General features: G+C 34.6%; 1 protein-coding gene across 10 annotated transcripts in view; it reads left to right on the forward strand.

Annotated features, from left to right (window-relative positions):
• LDLRAD4 (low density lipoprotein receptor class A domain containing 4) overlaps nucleotides 1–16,931 on the forward strand; it is a 567,965-nt gene extending 551,034 nt beyond the window's left edge. For all 10 annotated transcript variants that reach the window (XM_031946676.1, XM_023496263.2, XM_031946677.1 and 7 more), the window contains 2 exons: nucleotides 13,962–14,015; nucleotides 16,165–16,931. In XM_031946676.1, the coding sequence (XP_031802536.1) occupies nucleotides 13,962–14,015; nucleotides 16,165–16,695 (585 nt within the window). In that variant the 3' untranslated portion in view covers nucleotides 16,696–16,931. The remainder of the gene's footprint in view (nucleotides 1–13,961; nucleotides 14,016–16,164) is intronic.
• The last annotated feature ends 3,801 nt before the right edge of the window (nucleotides 16,932–20,732 follow it).

Raw genomic sequence — 20,732 nt, forward strand, 5'->3', positions numbered from 1 at the left:
TGCATATAAGTTAAATAAATAAAGTGACAGTCCACAGCCTTGTTTTGTTCCATTTCCAATAGTACATCAATAAGCTGTTCCATTTTTGTTCCTAACTATTGCATCTTGGCCCACATATAGGCTTCTCAGGAGCAGTAAAATGATCTGCCCCTCTCTGAGGACTTGCCACAATTTGTTGTAATCCACACAGTCAAAGGCTTAGTGTAGTCATTGAAGCAAAAGGAGATGTATTTTCTGGAACCTTCTTACTTTCTTCATAATCTAATGAATGTGGGCAATTTGGACTTTCATTCCTTTGCCTCTTTGAAAAAGAGTGAGAAAAGCAGAACTAGAACTAATCTCAAAAGTGACCAAATGATATCTATTCAAATCCAAGGCAAATCATTCAACATCACAATAATATGTCTGTGCTCCAACTACTGATGCCAAAGAAGCCAAAGTTAATTAGTTCGATGAAGACTTATAACATCTAGAAATGACATCAAAAAAGATATCATATTCATCATAGGGAACAGGAATGATAAAGTAGGAAATAAAAATATAATTGGAAATAACAGGCAAGTTTGGCCATGAAGTAGAAGATGAATCCTGAAAAGAGAGATTAGATTAAATTAAGTCTACTTGACTAAGAGCAGTTAGATGACATAGTGGATAAGTGCCAACCTAGAATCAGGAAGATTCATCTTCATAAATTCAAATATGACCTCAGCTATTTACTAGCTACATAACCATGAACAAGTGATTTAAATATGTTTGTCTCAGTTTACTTATTTGTAAAATGAGCTGGAGAAGGAAGTGGCAAACTATTTTAATGTTTTTGCTAAGAAAACCACAAATGGGAACACAAGAAGTTGGACACAACTGAAAACAACTGAACAGCAATATTTAGGACAAAGGATGGAAGTTGTAGGGAGGCATTTTCCAGCTTGATATGAAGCTGAAAAGTTGATTTAAAAAAAAAAAAAGCTTGATATAAATCCTTCATTAGGCTGACAGACTCCCAGGAAGTTCTACCCTTTGTCCTATTTTTGCCCTCTGGGGCTGAGAAGAATCCATAATGGAATGAACTATTAGACACTAAAAGGATTTCTTATTGAGGCTATTGGAGAGGGATTCCACACTTAATGGGTGGTCTAATCAGTGATGTTAAACTCAAATAGAAGAAGGGGCCATAAGAATCCAGATCCCTGTCCACATAGAAAAATCCATATATTAATATTATCTCTTTTTTATTTCATTTTTATTTATTTTGTTAAATAACAATTATTTTTTAAACCTGATTTGGTTTATTCTCATAATGTTGTGATCAGATCAGGCTGAAATGATTTTCAAGGTCCCTTTCTTCCTCCTCTTCTCTCTTCCTCTTCCCCCTTTCTTTCTTCTTTACATATATGCATACATATGTGGATTATATATCTACATATATATGTAAACCTGCAAAATCTCATTTTAAGTTTAAATCTTTTAAACTAAAAGTTGCATTTTTCCTACTTAATTTCTGTGTCTCCAGGCAGTAAGGTTATTATGTATTTCACTGAAAATATAAGAAATTGCTTTGCTTTTCTCTTCATTACATCAGATTTTCTGGCATGTTCTATTTTTTTTTAAGGGACATGTCATCTACATGAAGGTAAATATTGATATATAAGAATAGTCTGATGCTATGTTGAAGAAGAGAAGTAAAATTAAGGTAAAGATGAGAGAAGTGAGGGATGATAGCAAATGCTGTTCAAAGATCCAGCCTCTAAACTCAATCTGTTACTGCCATCTAGAGTAGAAAGGGCAATACTAAACTAAAATAATAATACATAAATAAAAAATGTATAGAAAAGAGAAGTTGTGAGAGATAAAGAGGAAAATAAAGAGGACTTAACTTTGGTATAGATGAATTGCTCTAAAAAGCAATGCTGCCTGTGTTTTGAAATTCTCACACCTGAACAGGTGACTTTGTGGAATAGGAAACTAAAACTCAGGGACTAAATGATTCACATTAGTCCTACAACTGGGTCAAAATGTATGGGGAAATAAGAAATTTGGGGGCAGATCATCTAACCCCATCTTCTCAATCTGAATCCTGAAACCATTCTATACTAAATTGCTTCTAAGCCTTCTAGGCTTTCTATTTGCCGAAATAAGAAGCATTTACCCAAAGGATTGTTGTAGTAGTTGTTTAATCTTATTGTAAGGATTCATTTCAGAATCCAGGTTCCAATTTAAAGACAGCTTGTTTAAAAAACAAACAAACAAACCTCCTGAAGAAACAGAGAAAAAATATAAAGCATTTTTCTTATCATTGAGCAAGTTGCTTTACCTCATTGGCCTTAGCTTCCTTCTTCATAAAATGAGACTTTAATATTTTTTTAAACTATCACATGTTTATAAAGGCAAGTGTCAAAGCACCAAGGAAACATGGAAAACAAAGCTGTGCCATTCAGATTATTTCATTCAGACTGTGCGTTCCTTTAGAAAATGCAATACAGAAGCTTTATGGAACTCTGTTGAAAATTTAAAACCGTCATGTGTACTCTGGAAAATTTCCATTGGACATAATAACAGCCTATAATCTAGGGTTCCACTCTAGCATCAATTTCCCCATAGTATTAGAATTGTCACCAATGACAATCTGTTATCTCTGTCCATGATGCTTGAGAATTGCTTGGTTCCAAATGAAGAACACCTTAATAATGAAGTGTTGTTGGATCCAATTATATGTATTTCATTAATACAGTGTTGTTGGACTAATGAAATAATTATAAAAATTATGTATACAAAGGAACAAGTAGATTATAAATTCTATTGAGGAGAAGACTATCCTAATTTTTATCTTCCTGTCACATCATTTAGAATTCTACTTTACTCACAGCAGGTGCTTAATAAATAGTTGTTGCTTAATGAATGAACCTACCATGACCTCTATCAGACTATGAACTAACTATATAGCTTATGTTTGACTTAGGTGGCAAGATGAAAAAGCAATTTTAATCTTGTGTTAACAAAACTATAATGAAAAAATAACATGAGTTTAATGGAGATAAGGCATTTTATGCTTTTAATGAAAGGGAGAATATTTTCTATGTGAAATACGGTGATACCTTTTAAATATTGATAGTTCAGTAGGAAAATAAGTTAGAAATACCAAATGTAGGATCCCAGATTTAGAGATAAAAAATGTTCTTGAGTCCATCCTCTTCATTTTATTTTTTTTAATAGCCTTTTATTTACAGGTTATATGTATGGGTAACTTTACAGCATTGACAATTGCCAAACCTCTTGTTCCAATTTTTCCCCTCCTTCCCCTACCCCCTCCCCCAGATGGCAGGATGACCAGTAGATGTTAAATGTATTAAAATATAAATTAGATACACAGTAAGTATACATGACCAAGCCGTTACTTTGTTGTACAAAAAGAATCAGACTCTGAAATATTGTACAATTAGCCTGTGAAGGAAATCAAAAATGCAGGTGGGCAAAAATATAGGGATTGGAAATTCAATGTAATGGTTTTTAGTCATCTCCCAGAATTCTTTTGCTGGGCGTGGTTGGTTCAGCTCCATTGGAACTGATTTGGTTCATCTCATTGCTGAGGATGGCCAGGTCCATCAGAATTGGTTATCATGTAGTATTGTTGCTGAAGTATATAATGATCTCTTGGCCCTGCTCGTTTCACTCAGCATCAGTTCGTGTAAGTCTCTCCAGGCCTTTCTGAAATCATCCTGTTGGTCATTTCTTACAGAACAGTAATATTCCATAATATTCATACACCACAATTCATTCAGCCGTTCTCCAATTGATGGACATTCACTCAGTTTCCAGTTTCTGGCCACTACAAAGAGGGCTGCGACAAACATTCGTGCACATACAGGTCCCTTTCCCTTCTTTAAGATCTCTTTGGGATATAAGCCCAGTAGTAACATTGCTGGATCAAAGGGGTGCACAGTTTGATATATTTTTGAGCATAGTTCCAAATTGCTCTCCAGAATGGTTGGATGTATTCACAGTTCCACCAACAATATATCAGTGTCCCTGTTTTCCCACATCCCTTCCAACATTCCACATTATCTTTCCCTGTCATTCTAGCCAATCTGACAGGTGTGTAGTGGTATCTCAGGGTTGTCTTAATTGCATTTCTCTGATTAATAATGACTTGAAGCATCTTTTCATATGACTAGAAATAGTTTCAATTTATTCATCTGAGAATTGTCTGTTCATATCCTTTGACCATTTATCAATTCATCCTCTTCATTTTAGAAATGAAAGTATAGGGTTTCAGAAAACACTGTTTTATAGAAGTCTGGCAGATTACTTTTATGCATAATGATATTTTTGTGAATGGGATCTCTTTTTGTTTTAAAAGGTCTGAAATCTAATTCTTCTATTTACTAGTAATATGACCTTGAATAAGTCACTTGGTTTTCATATGACCCTGTTTTTTCATCTGCAAAAATAAGCATAAGAATACTTACGTATGTATTGCATAAGATTGTCTTGAAGATCACATTTGATAACATATAAATCACTTTGTAATCTATAAGTTGTTATAAAGATGTTAGACATGATATCTACTATATGATATCAGAATAATAAAGATTAATGAATGAATAAATGAATATCATAAGCTTACTATGTAGAAAATCAGAGACTGAATCATTACATGAAGCATCACCTAAATCTTTTTGAGGTTCAGCTTATACTTGATGCCTTTTCTAAGCTACTCCTTTCTTCAAAGTTTTAGCAATCTCTGTTTCTCGGAAATTGTTTTTTTTGTTTTTTTTTTTTAATAGCCTTTAATTTACAGGATATATACATGGGTAACTTTACAGCATTAACAATTGCCAAACCTCTTGTTCCAATTTTTCACCTCTTACCCCCCCCCTCCCTACATGGCAGGATGACCAGTAGATGTTAAATATATTAAAATATAACTTAGATACACAATAAGTATACATGACCAAAACATTATTTTGCTGTACAAAAAGAATCAGACTCTGAATTATTGTACAATTAGCTTGTGAAGGAAATCAAAGATGCAGGTGTGCATAAATATAGGGATTGGGAATTCAATGTAATGGTTTTTAGTTATCTCCCAGAGTTCTTTTTCTGGGTATAGCTAGTTCAGTTCATTACTGCTCCATTAGAAATGATTTGGTTGATCTCATTGGTGAGGATGGCCTGATCCATCAGGACTGGTCATCATCTAGTATTGTTGTTGAAGTATATAATGATCTCCTGGTCCTGCTCATTTCACTTAGCATCAGTTGTGTAAGTCTCTCAGGCCTTTCTGAAATCATCCTGTTGGTCATTTCTTACAGAACAGTAATATTCCATAATTTTCATATACCACAATTTATTCAGCCATTCTCCAACTGATGGACATCCATTCAGTTTCCAGTTTCTAGCCACTACAAAAGGGCTGCCACAAACATTCGTGCACATACAGGTCCTTTCCTTCTTTATAATCTCTTTGGGATATAAGCCCAGTAGTAACACTGCTGGATCAAAGAGGTATGCACAGTTTGATAACTTTTTGAGCATAGTTCCAAACTACTCTCAAAATGGTTGGATTCGTTCACAACTCCACCAACAATGAATCAATGTCCCAGTTTTCCACATCCTCCAACAATCATCATTATTTTTCCTGTCATCTTAGCCAATCTGACAGGTGTGTAGTGGTATCTTAGAGTTGTCTTAATTTGCATTTCTCTGATTAATAATGACTTGGAGCATCTTTTCATATGACTAGAAATAGTTTCAATTTCTTCATCTGAGAATTGTCTGTTCATATCCTTTGACCATTTATCAATTCATCCTCTTCATTTTAGAAATGAAAGTATAGGGTTTCAGAAAACACTGTTTTATAGAAGTCTGGCAGATTACTTTTATGCATAATGATATTTTTGTGAATGGGATCTCTTTTTGTTTTAAAAGGTCTGAAATCTAATTCTTCTATTTACTAGTAATATGACCTTGAATAAGTCACTTGGTTTTCATATGACCCTGTTTTTTCATCTGCAAAAATAAGCATAAGAATACTTATGTATGTATTGCATAAGATTGTCTTGAAGATCACATTTGATAACATATAAATCACTTTGTAATCTATAAGTTGTTATAAAGATGTTAGACATGATATCTACTATATGATATCAGAATAATAAAGATTAATGAATGAATAAATGAATATCATAAGCTTACTATGTAGAAAATCAGAGACTGAATCATTACATGAAGCATCACCTAAATCTTTTTGAGGTTCAGCTTATACTTGATGCCTTTTCTAAGCTACTCCTTTCTTCAAAGTTTTAGCAATCTCTGTTTCTCGGAAATTGTTTTATAAGTATCTTCCATTACTTATTTGATATACATATCAATTCCTTGATAGAAAGGACTGTTTTGTTTTTGTCTAATATACTTTTTATGTAATAAGCTAACAGGTGTTTAATATATTAAAAATAATGGACGGGTTTTTCCTTATCCTGCCCAAGACCAATGACATTTCCCTACTATTTCCGAATCAGTCCACCTACACTGTCTCCCATATACTATTTTTCTTCTACTTTATAGTACTTCTATATGTGCTGTCTTTTTAGACTATGAGCTTCTTGAAGGCAAGAGATTGTCTCACTTCTTTGAATTTGTATCTCCAGTGTATGAGCACAATAACCTGACATATAATTAGTGCTTTATCATTAATTTGTAAAAACTAGTCCTCCTGGTTTTTCTGAACTATTTTGTAATTTAGAAAGGCTTAAAACGGGCATCTTACATAATAGATCTATTAAGCATGAAATTGCTTTGGATATTCCTACAGGGAAAGAATTTAATTTATATTGAGAAGATGCATGTAGATCTGTGTATTTGCAGAACAGTTTGCCATCATTTGTTACTATTCCCCATACCAAATCTGTGAACTCCTTTTTAGTTCTGTATTATTTTTATTTCTCAGTTTTCATCTAATCACAACACATAAAAATGCCAGAAACATTAGTTTTCTATTGTTGAGATAAAAATCTATTCTATGATAAATCCAGAAGCATTGCTTTTTGAATTAATGCCAACATCTAATTAGTTCCTATTCTTCCTTCAAAAATTATTAATAATATTGGGCATATTAAGAAACTGGGACATGTATAAGCTATTGGAGAGAATGCATATCCTGCTAAATCTCTACTGCATCTCACAGTGGGGTGGGGAGGGAGAGGAGTGAGGTGTTCCTATGACAATTCTATAAAGAGACTTCAATAGTGAATTGGCCTGGAAAAGTGTACTCTGATGAAAGATTCTAGAGAAGATTTTAAAGACATGAAGGGGTAGTCTACTACTACTCCTACCACATTCACTGAGTATAGAGTGAGAAAACTGAGAGTCTCCTTTGTGTAGAAGCTTTTTTTGTAGGATTGTTAAGAAATAAAGGATTATAAATCTCATTTGAAGAACTGGGGAAAGTCCTAACAAGCTTTCATGACTGAATTAGCAAAAATAGATAAAAAAAAAGTTATCTTTGCTCAGAGAAACAGAAAATCAAAACTAGAAATTCATGTTCATATAAAACATGGAATAGGATTTTCTGTTCTGGATAATTCATTTTTGGGACATTGAAAAATTGGAGGAAGGCCAACAGGGATAGTGATTGGATTAGAATCATTTCCATATGATACATGGATTAGTTGAAGAAAATGAGGATGTTTATATGAGAGAAGAGATGAGTCCTGAGGAAATGAAACTTTTTCAGGATATAAAGGAACTCACAGAAAAGTGCCTTGGCCCTAGAATATAGGATTAGAAGATGTGGGAGGGAATTATAGAAGCATACTTTGAATCCGTGTTAAGAAAGAATTCCTAACAATTAGACCTATATGGAAGCAAGAGTGAGCTCTCCAACACTGGAGGTCTTTGAATTGAATTTTGATGACCATTTGCTGGGTCAAGTACAAACTGTTTGGATTTGCTGACCAAGTCTGCGTTAAAAATCAGGAAACATGACTTCTGGTCATGACCTCCAAGAATTAGCTTCATGACTTTCTCATTTTCATTTTCATCTTTACTTTATCTTCATCTGTAAAATGAGAACGTTGATTAGATAATCCTGCTCTGTAAAATTTGATCATATGATCATAGATTAAAGCTGGAAGTATCCCAGATATTAGAGGTCAAGTCCGGCTCTATCCTTTTATAGATGAGGAAGTTAAGACCCAGAAAGGTGTGTGACTTGGATCTAAACCCAGGTCCTCTGATTCCAAATTCAGTGTTTTCCCTTTCACCACAGTGCCATAAAAAGAACATTTTAGAAGTGAGATTGTATTCCTGCCTCTGTTAGGAATTAGCTGCGTAGCACAGGATCTAAAACCGATACATGAGGAATTTAGGATTTAAGAAAAATGACCTGATAACTATGAACTGCTGCAATGAGTAGTTGAAGGAGTCTGTAAAACCTGTGCCTCGGGAAATAAAGTTCAGATGTCATGAGTTCATTTCAGAGTCGGCTATCTAGGTGACAACATCTCTTTGTTCTTCCATGATTTTATGGTGGTGATGAAGAATGGTTCAGGATCAGGCATAAAATCAAAATTTTAAATTTCTGGCAACATTACATTTCCTGATCTCTCTTAATTCTAGATATTTATATCTAGAAATAAATATAGATTTATAGATATAGATATAGATATCTATATAGATAGATAGATTGTACATAGCTGTTTCCCCTTTTACATATTGTACGTAGCTGCTCCCCTTTTTGAATGTGAGTTTCTTGAGAGCAAGGATTGTCTTTTACCTTTCTTTATCTCTCCTAACACTTGTACAGTTTGTGGCACATAGCTATTTAATAAATTGTTATTGACTGCCATCTTTTAAAGCCTATAGGCAGTATTGTGTATAGTATGTCTGTGTGTTTTGTATGCATTTTCTAAATGTTACATTGATAAATTAAACTTCAATTTTTGATCCTTGGTAAAGCAAGTATTTCTAGACTAATGGACATTAATTGACTTACCTAGACTATACATTAAGCCCATTCATAAATAAGAATAGAATGTATTCTTCATTGGATCTCCATCAGTATTTCCTACATTTTATAGGTCACAATCCATTCATGCCATCATATCCTGTGAGTTTATTGCCTATAATCTCTCAGACAATAAATATAACATACTTTCTCAAATTTGACTGAGTTTTTCACCTCTAACTTTCACAAAAATCACAAATTTGAGAGTTGAAAGGAACTTCAAGGTCTGCCAGTTTTTATTTCAGTGTCTGGAAATCATAGGTACATTTTTAAAAAGCTGTAACAAGAGACCTGCCAAATATTACAACAATTGATACAAAAGACAGTGAAAAGACTTACTCCCCATGGGAGCTCTTATTTTTCAATATTCCCTGCAGGGGATTGGGGTGGCACTTCACTATGGAATGTTCCAGCAGGAAAGGGAAAGTGACTCACTTGAAATACAATCCCAAAATCTGTTTAAAAGGCTCTCAGAGGCCAGTAAGCCAACCCATATCTGAACACAAGAATCTTTTTTATAGTATACCCAGAAAAATGTAAAGGAATTCACCATCTTCCAGGGCACTTTTAGATAACTCTAATTGTTTGTTTTGGTTTGGTTTGGTTTTTTTTTTTTGAAGTCTAACATCAAATCTGAATCTGTCTCCTCTGCTACTTTCATCCTGATTTTGTCTTCTAGGACCAAGTGGTTCAAGTTTACCCCTTTAAAACAACAGCTCTTAAAATAAAAAGACAGTTGTCATGTCCCTTCCTCAAACCTCCTCCCATAAGTCTTCACTTCCCCATGTAAACTTCTTAAGAGCAGGAACTATTTTATTATTACTTTTTAATCTCTCTCTAGCAACTAGCACAGTGCTTTGCATTTGGTAGATATATGTAAATGCTTGGAATTGAACTGACCTCGCCTGTTGGATGACAGAACAGAAGAGATCTAGATTTCCAAGTAATTCTGCAAGATAAAGGGCTAAACAGTTGAAAGGAGAGTAAGACTTCTCAAGCCTTTTAGATTATAAGGAGTGATAATAGCACATAGTTAACTACCAAGGACTCTTTGTTTCTTGTCATTTACCTTCTGGGGTCTTACTTCCATTTTTAAAGCATATAGCCTTTCTTAATTTTTTTTTTTTTTAAATTCTGAGTTGTTAGAGGAAAATCCCTCAACTTTACTACATTAGATTGAGTCTGAATTCTATATTATGTTACATGTTATTGTCATCTTTATTATTTTCAAAAGTAACAATGCCATTGTGATAGTACTAACTTCTTTTTTTTCTTTCCCTGAGGCAATTGGGGTTAAGTGACTTGCCCAGGGTCACACAACCAGGAAGTGTTAAGTATCTGAGATCATATTTGAACTCAGGTCCTTCTTGACTTCAGGGCTGTTGCTCTGTACACTGCACCACTTAACTGCTTTCTTTAGAAATAATATTCAAGGGGAGAAACAAAATATCATTAAATCATATATACTCAAGTTAGGGAGTCAGCACAGAACTTTAGAAAGAACATTGGATTGGGAGTTGGGTGACCTGCTCTTATTTATTTAATTAGTAATAGCTTTTTATTTTCAGATGCATGAAAAGATATTTTTCAACTTTTACCCTTGCAAAACCCTGTATTCCAAATTTTTCTCCCTCAATTTCTCCCACCTCTCTCCCTTAGAGAGCAAGTAATCCAATATAGGTTAAACATGTGCAGTTTTTCCAAACATTTCCACATTTATCATGCTGCACAAGAAAAACCAGATCAAAAAGGAAAAAAATAAGAAAAGCAAACAAACAACAACAAAAAAAGTGAAAAAATTATGTTATGATCACATTCAGTATCCATAGTCCTCTCTCTGGTTGCAGATGGTTCTCTCCATCCAAAGTTGTTATTGAAAATCACCTCATTACTGAAGAGAGTCATGTGCATCAGATTTCATCATCATGTAGTATTGTTGTTGAAATGCATAATGATCTCCTAGTTCTGCTCATTTCACTTAGCATCAGTTCATGTAAGTCTCTCCAGGCCTCTCTGAAATCATCCTGGTGGTCGTTTTCTTACAGAACAATAATATTCCATAACATTCATATACCATAACTTATTCAGCCATTCTCTAACTTATGGGTATCCATTCAGTTTCCAGTTCCTTGCCTTCACAAAAAGGGTGGCTGCAAACATTTTTGTACATGTGGGTCCTTTTCCCTTTTTATGATCTTTTTGGGATACAGACTCAGCAGAGACACTGCTGAATCAAAGGGTATGCCCAGTTTGATAACCCTTTGGGCACAGTTCCAGATTGCTCTCCAGAATGGTTGGATCAGTTCACAATTCCATCAACAATGTATTAGTGTTCCAGTTTTCCAACATCCTCTCCAATATTTAGCATTATCTTTTCCTGTCATCTTAGTCTGAGAGGTATGTAGTGGTATCTCAGAGTTGTTTTAATTGGCATTTCTCTGCCAATTTAGAGCATTTTTCATATGACTAGAAATGGTTTTAATTTCTTTGTCTAAAAATTGTTCATATCCTTTGACCATTTATCAATTGGAGAATGAATGGCTTATATTCTGGGTGACTTGCTTTTAAATTTCCACTCTAATATTTCCCTAACTATATGACTTTAGATAATTTTTTAACCTTTATGGGCCTCATATTCTTCATCTATAGAATAAGGGTATTGGAACAAGATAATCTGTAAGATACATTTTTGTTCTAAATCTTTACTCTTATCAACTGTCCCTGTTTGTGTTCTGTACTTTCATTTGTCACTTATGTAATGTGGTATGTTTGAAATGGCTGCTTGACAAATGCCCTTTGATTGGGGAATGACTTAAATAAATCATAGAATGTGAAGGTAATGTAAGACAGTAGCATCAAACTTAAATAGAAACAGATCTTTGCAGGGCACATGTTGACTTAATTAGAAAATAACAAATTAACAATATCTATATTTTATTGTATTTTTATTTTGTTAAATATTTCTCAGTAACATTTTAGTCTTCTATTTAGGGCTTCACTAAAAGTTTTGCCACCTGTGCTAAGAAATTATGTGTGTGTATATATATGTGTATATTTATATATATATATGTATATATATATATGTGTGTGTGTATATATGAAATTATGAATATGGTGATATGAACTGATACAAAGCGAAGAGTAAAATAATATCTACAGTGACTACAACTATGTAAATAAAAATAATAAAACCAATAATACAAATATTGTAAAATTATGGAGAAGAGGTAAAAGAAGGGAAGGGAAGAAAAGAGAGAAGAAGGAGAGAGAAAGAAAGGAAACCACAAGCATTTATATAGTGACCACACTATATTTTAGGTACTGTGCTAAGCACTTTACAAGTATCTCATTTGATCCTCACAATAATCTTAGATATTGGGTTTTTTTTAATCCTTATTTTTCACTTGAGAAAATGGAGGCAGCAGAGATTAAGTGACTTGTCTAGGATCACCCAGTAAATAAGCATGTGAAGCACTAGGCCTGGCTATCCACTGCACCTCCTAGCTGGAAGTGACAATATGGGGTAGTAGGTTGAAGGTTTATCCTGTTGTCCGAAAGACTAAAATTCAGGTCCTGATTCTGTCGTATATTAGTTAAATAACCATGGGTAAGTCACTTATCTCAATTCCCATGGAACTCTCTAAAGGTGTAAGTTACAAATCATCTTTCTTTTCTGGAAGAGGCTTTTATAGCAAAATTCTCTATAAAATCTCACATCCAGTTGGAACCAAAACAAAATAGTGGTTTGACTTCAGACAACTTTGTTAGATAGAGGAGAACGTTAGTGGTATGATTCCAATTTGTAGATCAGGAAACTAACTGAGAAAGACTAAATTGAATTGTCCATTATCAAAAACCAGGGATCCTGATTTATATTAGATGTAGAGGGAGAGGTGTGAGAGTTGCTTTAAAATGCTGGAAAGGCTTCCTTATGGAAGAAGTTTTAAGTTTATTTTGCTTAGCTTCAGGGAACAGAACTAAAATCAGTGTTTACTGGAAGATAATAATGAGGATAATTTCACCTTCCATATAAGGAAGACCTTCCTAGTAATAAAACTATCCAAACCCATTATGGACTACTTTATAAGACAGTAAGTTTCCTATCATTTAAATTGTTCAAAGAAATGCTGAATGATGTTTTTTCAGGAACATATGCTTTCAGTAAGAACTAAACTAGATACCTGCTAAGGTCCCTTCCAACTCTGAGGTCTAATAAATAAAAACAAAAACAAAAACAGATTACCCATTTATCCTAAACATATTAGATGTCAATTTAGGTCACTTACATCACTTTCTCATTTGATAATATGCTTTGAAATATCACTTTTAGCCATCAGATATTAGAATACTTCTGACTAAATGATAAATAGAATCAAAGGATGACTTATTAGACAATATTTGTAAGATACTGAGATTTTGAGAATCAGTTTTGATGAATTTGAAAATCATTGCTTGCTTAAGCAAAAATTGGTGGCTTTTTTTGGATTCAGAAATACCTAATTCTGTATTTGCCATCCTATTTCTATATAAAATAAGAACATAAAGTAAATCACTTTGGCAACAAAAGACTGCTTCTACTAAATAAGACTCTTTCCCTCTCTCATACTCTTAATCCTAAACTAAGTAATACTAGCTTAAATACGTGAATTTCCCAGAAACTGGTAGGCAAAAAAAAAAAGGGGGGGGGGTATGTGTTTATAAATTAAAATATTTTTTACTTAAAACTTAACTTCAAATATATTATAAATGGAGTCTAAACTTTTCAATATTCTTTGTCACAATGGACTTTGGCTGTTCAAATTGAGTCATGAAAAGGAAAAAGTCCTTCTCTATTCTAACAGATGTTATTTTTTCTTATACTCACATATTTGAATAAATAATATTTGCTATTGTGGTGGTTAATAAGAAATTAATGACATTTTTCTCTCTGTGTGCTTTTTTCTGTCTTCACCATTGCTAGGAAGGGTGCTTGTGGCCTTCAGACAGCTCAGGACCACGGCAGGCTGCTTCAGAGGTATGGTATTTAAATTGCTTTTAAAGATCCTCAATCTATCATTTAGGAGTAATGGACTATATTATATAGCAAGTGTCTACCAAGAGACTCCTAAGGGAATAAGAGGGGGACAAAAGAATTTAAATATATGACAAATGACTTTAAATACAGCAAAACCTATGGAGGCAAACATACAAGTATAGACTAAGACATAACATACATAAATCAAATCAAATGACTGCAAATATGATAAAGAAATGGGTGCACCATTGAGAATTTAGAACATAGAGATCAGAAGAAACAAAAGATATTCACTAAGGAAAGGTGTGGAATTGTGAAGGCAAGGATCTGAAAGAGAGAAGTGTTTGGTGATTGACTAGCTATTTATTTAGAAATCAGGGGTGTCAAACTCAAATAGAAATGGATGTCAGTAATCAGTACTTAAAGATCTTTGTGAGCTGCATATTGATGTAATGTCATCACTATTATATTGTAATTTATTTCCCCTGTCCAACTCACATTTTCCTTGGTTCTGATACACTCAGGATGGTTTGTATGTTTGACACCTCTGAAATAAAGCACCTTCAAGGTCTTCTCAAACTATAAATATGGAATATGTTGAGAAATTACAGAATCATTCACCCAGCAATTTTAGCATTAGAAGGAACTTTAGAGTCATCTGTTTATAGAATCATTGATTTAGAAGTGGAAGAGACCATCAAAAAAATCTGCTCATTTTACAGATGAGGAAAATAGGTTTTAAAGAGATTAAGTGTCTTTCCCATTGTCACAGTCATATAAAATATAAAAGTATTCCTGACTTCAAATCTTCTACTCTTATCTATGCATTTTGTCACATTGCTTCTTGGTTCAGAGGAGCAAATGTTAGTTAGCTAATAGTGCTAGTTAGCAACAGAACTAAGTCTAAGGTAATTGAATTTACAGTGTCTAACAGAGGAAAAGATTATTGCTTTTGTCTTGAACAACAACTATTTGAAGTTGTCTTGGCAAAAATGCTAAAGTGCTTTGCTGTTTCCTTCTCCAGCTCATATTGCAGATGAGAAAACTAAGGCAAAAAGGTTTGTGACTTGCCAAGGATCACAGAGCTAGTAAATGTCTGAGGTCAGATTTAAACTCAGGAAGAGCAATCTTCCAGGCCCAGCACTCTATTCACTGTACCACCTACTTGCTTGCTTCATAAGTACTTGTTCATTGATTGATTATTATTTAATATGAAATAGAAAGACCATTCTCTGACTTATTTTTTACCTAATCGTAATTACTGATTGGGCATTGATTCAGTCAGACTGAGACCTGTTAAAAACTTTATCTTAAAAAGACCAAGGTCTCCCACTTCATCTGGGCTATTTTCAATTCTACTGATCTATATCTGGTCACTAGAACCAGATGGCTCCAGTGGAGAAAAGGAGACTAGAAACATTGTATAGTTCTACCTCACTTAAATCCAATTCACTTGCTTGTCATGGCATCACTTCCCCTGTTGTGGGTCTCTTCTAAAACAAAGGACAAAACAACAGCATGAAATAACAGATATGTGAACATTTAAAGTAATCTGTGTATATATGGAATTGTTATATTTGGGTATGTTATATTTGGAAATACTTGGTTAACCTAAAGAGCTAATTATTTGGAATATTCCATTCCCTTATTGTATGTAGCATGTATGTGTGAGAGTACGTGTGTGTGTACGTGTATGTGCATATATATAGTGTGTGTGTATGTAAATATATAAAAAGTTTTTTTGGGGAGAACTATGTTGATTTCATCTTCCCTGCCAACCTCTTCTTTCTATCCTGCTCCCCACTAGATTAAATCAAAGCAAATAGGGCCATGTCATGTTCCAACTATTTGGAGGGGAAAAATATAACTATAGATATGGAAATAGATACACACACATACACAAAGGTGTGTATATGTATATGTGTGTGTATTATGCATTTATGTATATATGCATACACCATAAATATACACACATGTATATTCTATAACAATGTATTACATTACCTGTATTATATGCTATCTTTTTGTATATTTCTATCCAGTTATCTGTCTACAATACAGAGTAATCTTTGTTTCCTCCCTTTCTCCTAAAGTAGTCTTCTTTTCCTTTTAAGAAGCTTTTCTTCATGTTTTTTTCTTCCCTTTCCAGATTATGTATGCTCCCCGGACTAGGGACAGATTTACTGCCCCATCATTTATGCAGAGGGACCGTTTCAGCCGCTTCCAGCCCACCTACCCTTATGTACAGCATGAGATTGATCTTCCTCCCACGATCTCCCTTTCTGATGGGGAGGAGCCTCCACCATACCAGGGACCCTGTACCCTGCAGCTTCGGGATCCTGAACAACAGATGGAACTCAATCGAGAATCTGTCAGGGCCCCACCCAACCGAACTATATTTGACAGTGATTTGATAGATATTTCTATGTACAATGGGGGCCCATGCCCACCAAGCAGCAATTCGGGCATAAGTGCAACCAACTGTAGCAGTAATGGAAGGATGGAAGGACCACCCCCAACTTACAGTGAGGTGATGGGTCATTACCCTGGCTCCTCTTTTTTCCATCACCAGCACAGCAACACCCAGAGGGGAAACAGACTTCAGTTACAGCAGAACAATTCAGAGAGCACAATAGTACCTATCAAAGGCAAAGACAGGAAACCTGGGAATCTTGTCTGATTTCCTCCTCTAGGCACTTCAGAGGAAGAGAAGAGAAATCAATAGGAGAGAGTCGCCCATCCAGGCCTGCCTCCTATGCACAATGTTTCGAAGTTTTACATGGTACATCTGAGTAAAACCAAATGTGCAAACGTGTTCTTTGTTTCTGATTCCTTTCAGGGGAATTGCATGCAAAGTGGATTGAAATATTACAGACTTCCATTCAGGTTGACCATGAACAGTGGCTTTTTTTGGGGGAGGGAGGGTTGGGATGATTGGAGGGAAGGAAGGAGGGAGAATACTTAAAAAAACAAACAAACAAACAAACATAAAAACAAAATCCATAAAGATTATTTGAATTATTTAATTCTAAAAGGAAACTTAGCACATAAACAAGGCTTCTAGGGCCTCTTTTCTATTGACTGAATGGCAGAGAGAAAAGATGAAAGTATTACTATATGATCAAGGGGAAGAATTGGCCAGTTTACTTTTCCTCCCAGGGTGTGGAATTTTTGTTTTGTTTTGTTTTTGAAATATGAATCAAAATTACTGTTTTGTGTGCCAAGGTATAAAGTGGGGAAATTAGATGAATGCAAGGAGTTAATTTGTGTTGTGATAAATGTGTTTTTAAAAGTTGCACTATCTTAATGTTAGGAAAAAAAAATATATATATATCTTTATATATATATGAGGGGAATTGTTTTATGTGAAGTTTTATCTGTTGTCTTTTCACCTGTGGATTAAATATTAGGCCTGAGGAATACTCTGGAGGTATTTGCCCCATTGCCTCAAGAGAAAGGGAGTTGGTTGGTTGATAGGGTTTGGCCTAATGTCTAGCAACTTTCAGAAATCAAGAAATGTATAGAGCTCATCCTTGCAATAATAGACATTAAAATGACAGAATAACATTGAGGTATCTTGGAGGCGCTTGGATGGAAGATAGCAAAATTTTAATTCCAGCATTTCTAACTTACATAGTTTTAGCTATTCTTACTACAATTTTAGACTAAATATTTTATTAAAAACAAAACTGAAAAACCAGACACTAAATTTCTACGTTAACTTTGAGAAAATGCTGCCACCCTTCTCCTTTGGACAATTTAATATCTGCAGTACATTTAAAAAAAAAATAAAAAGGCTTTGGAGCTTTTGTCTTCGCCATAGCCAGAGATATATTTAGTCACATATCCTGACAATATGCAATAAATTGCTTGAAAATGCAAGGATTTGGGGGTTTTTGTTTTTTGTTTATTAATAGGTTTGGATCATAGGACAGTTTGTTGTTGTTATTGTTGTTTTTCTGACTCAGCCAGTGTAAATGAGTAGTCCCTCAATAGTCATTCCTCTGACTACCTTCAGCCTATCCCTTAAATTGTATGAGGGATGCTAGGTGGTCAAGGGGCTTACATATTCTTGGAAAACCACAGGAGCTGACTCACCAGACACAACCTGAATTGTGTATGTAGTCTTGGTCAAGTCATTGACTTTCACTAAGACTGTCCCTCTAGAGTGAAGGATGCCCTTATTGTCCCATCCCTAGGATTTCACTCAGCACTTCCCCTGAATGAAGGCCAATAACAAAACAGTTGAAGGATGGATGTACTGACTTTGAAAACACAAGATAAAAGCACAATATGCACTCAAAATGCAATTAGGAAATTAAGTTTGAACCAGTAGTATTAGTCTTAGTCTAAATAATACTGATATTTACATGTCTTATTTCTCACTTCAAAGGGAAGTAAGTATTTTTTCCCCATGGTCTTCAACAAATTTCTTTCCTGACAGCAGCAGCTGAGTGCACCGTAGAGAAGTACTGTAATTATATTGCCCATCCTGGTTTGGGGAGGTTCAGTTTCTGTGGGACTTCTGCACGTGAGAAAATGTGACTGAAAGCCTGATTATTAAAGTGACTATTTGATCTATGCAGAGTTTTAATGCCAAATCAGCGTATGTGTAACTTGTGTTTGCTGTTTGTGAGTCTCTGGAGGTAATTTTGTTGTGAGGTGACTTTGTGCTATTCAGGTCTGAACATGTAAGTAATTGTAATAGAATCTAAAGTCGTTTTGTACTAATCCTGGCCTGCTTATTTCTGGATCCGAAATGTGACTGAGATAGAGAGAGGAGGTTCTAATCCTTCTACTCTGCTCACAGAGCTCTTACTCTTTTTTGGAGGAGTGAGATGAAGGCATGTTCCTAGCACAACACAGACAAAAGAGAGGGAGAATGATGGGCAGCTTCATTTCCCATTATGCTGAAAATCCTGACTAGGGAATGTGCAAAGAGAGAGCAAATTAGAGATTCTGAGACCAAATTCAATCACAACCTGCATCTTCGGAATCTTTGAAGAGGCTGCCTTAGAGCGAGCCATTGATGCTTACTTAGCATGTTGCCCCAAGAGTCTTGATATGGGACCAGTTTAAATCTTCCCATTGCTTTGGAAGTCTCCTGAAAGATCAAGTCTGTTAAATATGCCCCTCATGCTCCTAGTTCAGAACCCACTTGTTTTATGTCTATCATTTCTAGCTTCCATGAGCTTTTCTCAAATGACCTTGGAGCTTCATCTGTGAAAGATGCCAAGAATAATTTGTCTACTATAGCAAAAAGCATATTCTAATTGTCAGGTTAGAATTAGATAATTATTTGTTGTACAAATAGTGAGCCACTCTGTCTATAATAATCCTGTCAGAGGATATTTAGTTTGATTATATAGGTAGGTATTCATGTGGGGTCAAAGACTTGTAACTCTTGACACCCATTAGATCTAAGTGAAAGCCAATTAAAGTCATGAATGAGAAGAACATTCCCAACATTTCCTGTCATTTTAAGCAAAGGGAGTAAATCTTCTTCATTGCAATACTCAGTGATTTTGCAATATTTACTTATAATTGACACAAGAAAATATTTGCAAAAGTAGCAATTTCATCAACTCTTTCTGGGATCTGTGTGCTAAGATGACAAACCTTTGGTTTAATTCATAGCCCTGTAAGCAAGTGGCAAACTTTCATCTTTCATTATTGCTGGGATAGATATTCTAATGGTAATTGGGAAGAGATGTTTCTGAGGAGAAAAATGCTTGGCAACAGCGTATCTTTTCAGTCACTGAATCTTGGGGGTAACCAGTGACATTAGGATTTCTGAATTGAAACATAAGAACAAATTATAAGATCAGATCATTTAGTACGACCTCTGTTTTACAGATGGATAAACGGAAGCCCAGAGGGGTGAAAAGACTTGTTCTCAGTCATAAAGGTAGTAAATAGAAGACCCATAATGTAAAACCAGTCCCAATTGATCCAATATTTTCTTCTCATTGAACCACACTGCCTGAGGCAGTACACAAAAGTATCTTTTCTCAATTCATAGATCTTAATCCAAATAATGATCTATTGGTCAATGTTTCTTTAAATGACTTTTTTAATTTTAGGAACAGAAATTGTACTAATCCCCATTCTAAAAAAAAAAAAATAAGGCTTTTAATATATTAAAACTTAAAAGACCTGATTTAGATCACTAATGTTACTTTGGGATCCACCTTAGGGTCCTGAATGGTGCTTAGAAGAGCTGACTGACATGTAGTATAAATCTAGGAACTTTATTATCATCAAGAAATCCCCAGATACAATTCATAGAGATTTAAGAGTTCTGGGGGACAATCCAGAAGACACTTGATTTAGAGATCATGGCTTTTGGTGTTTGGATTTTTTTTGGTTTGTTTGCAAGAAATGTGAGTGAGATCCTGAGCTCTTCTGAGGCCTGCCCTTTTCTATGACCAGTTTCCATTGGGGAAGAGTCCTGGGAAAGGTCATCTGTACCTGAGCTTCAAGGGGCTGGTGCCCTGAGGCATGCTGGAGCAATTACCTACCACCAACCTACAGGTTTGTTAAGTAATTGAAGTTCCAAAAATTAATGTTTAGAGCCCAAATCCAGATGTTATAACCTCAAAAATAGTACTTTAATGCAAAACATGGATTTTATAAAACTTGGAAATTTTGGAGTAATTCTGTATTAACCCACAAGATTTTTTTTTTTTTAAATGGACTAATGGTCCTTTAAAGCTC

This window comes from Sarcophilus harrisii, chromosome 1 (genome assembly GCF_902635505.1).
Source record: "Sarcophilus harrisii chromosome 1, mSarHar1.11, whole genome shotgun sequence".
NCBI classification, from domain to species: Eukaryota; Metazoa; Chordata; class Mammalia; order Dasyuromorphia; family Dasyuridae; genus Sarcophilus; species Sarcophilus harrisii.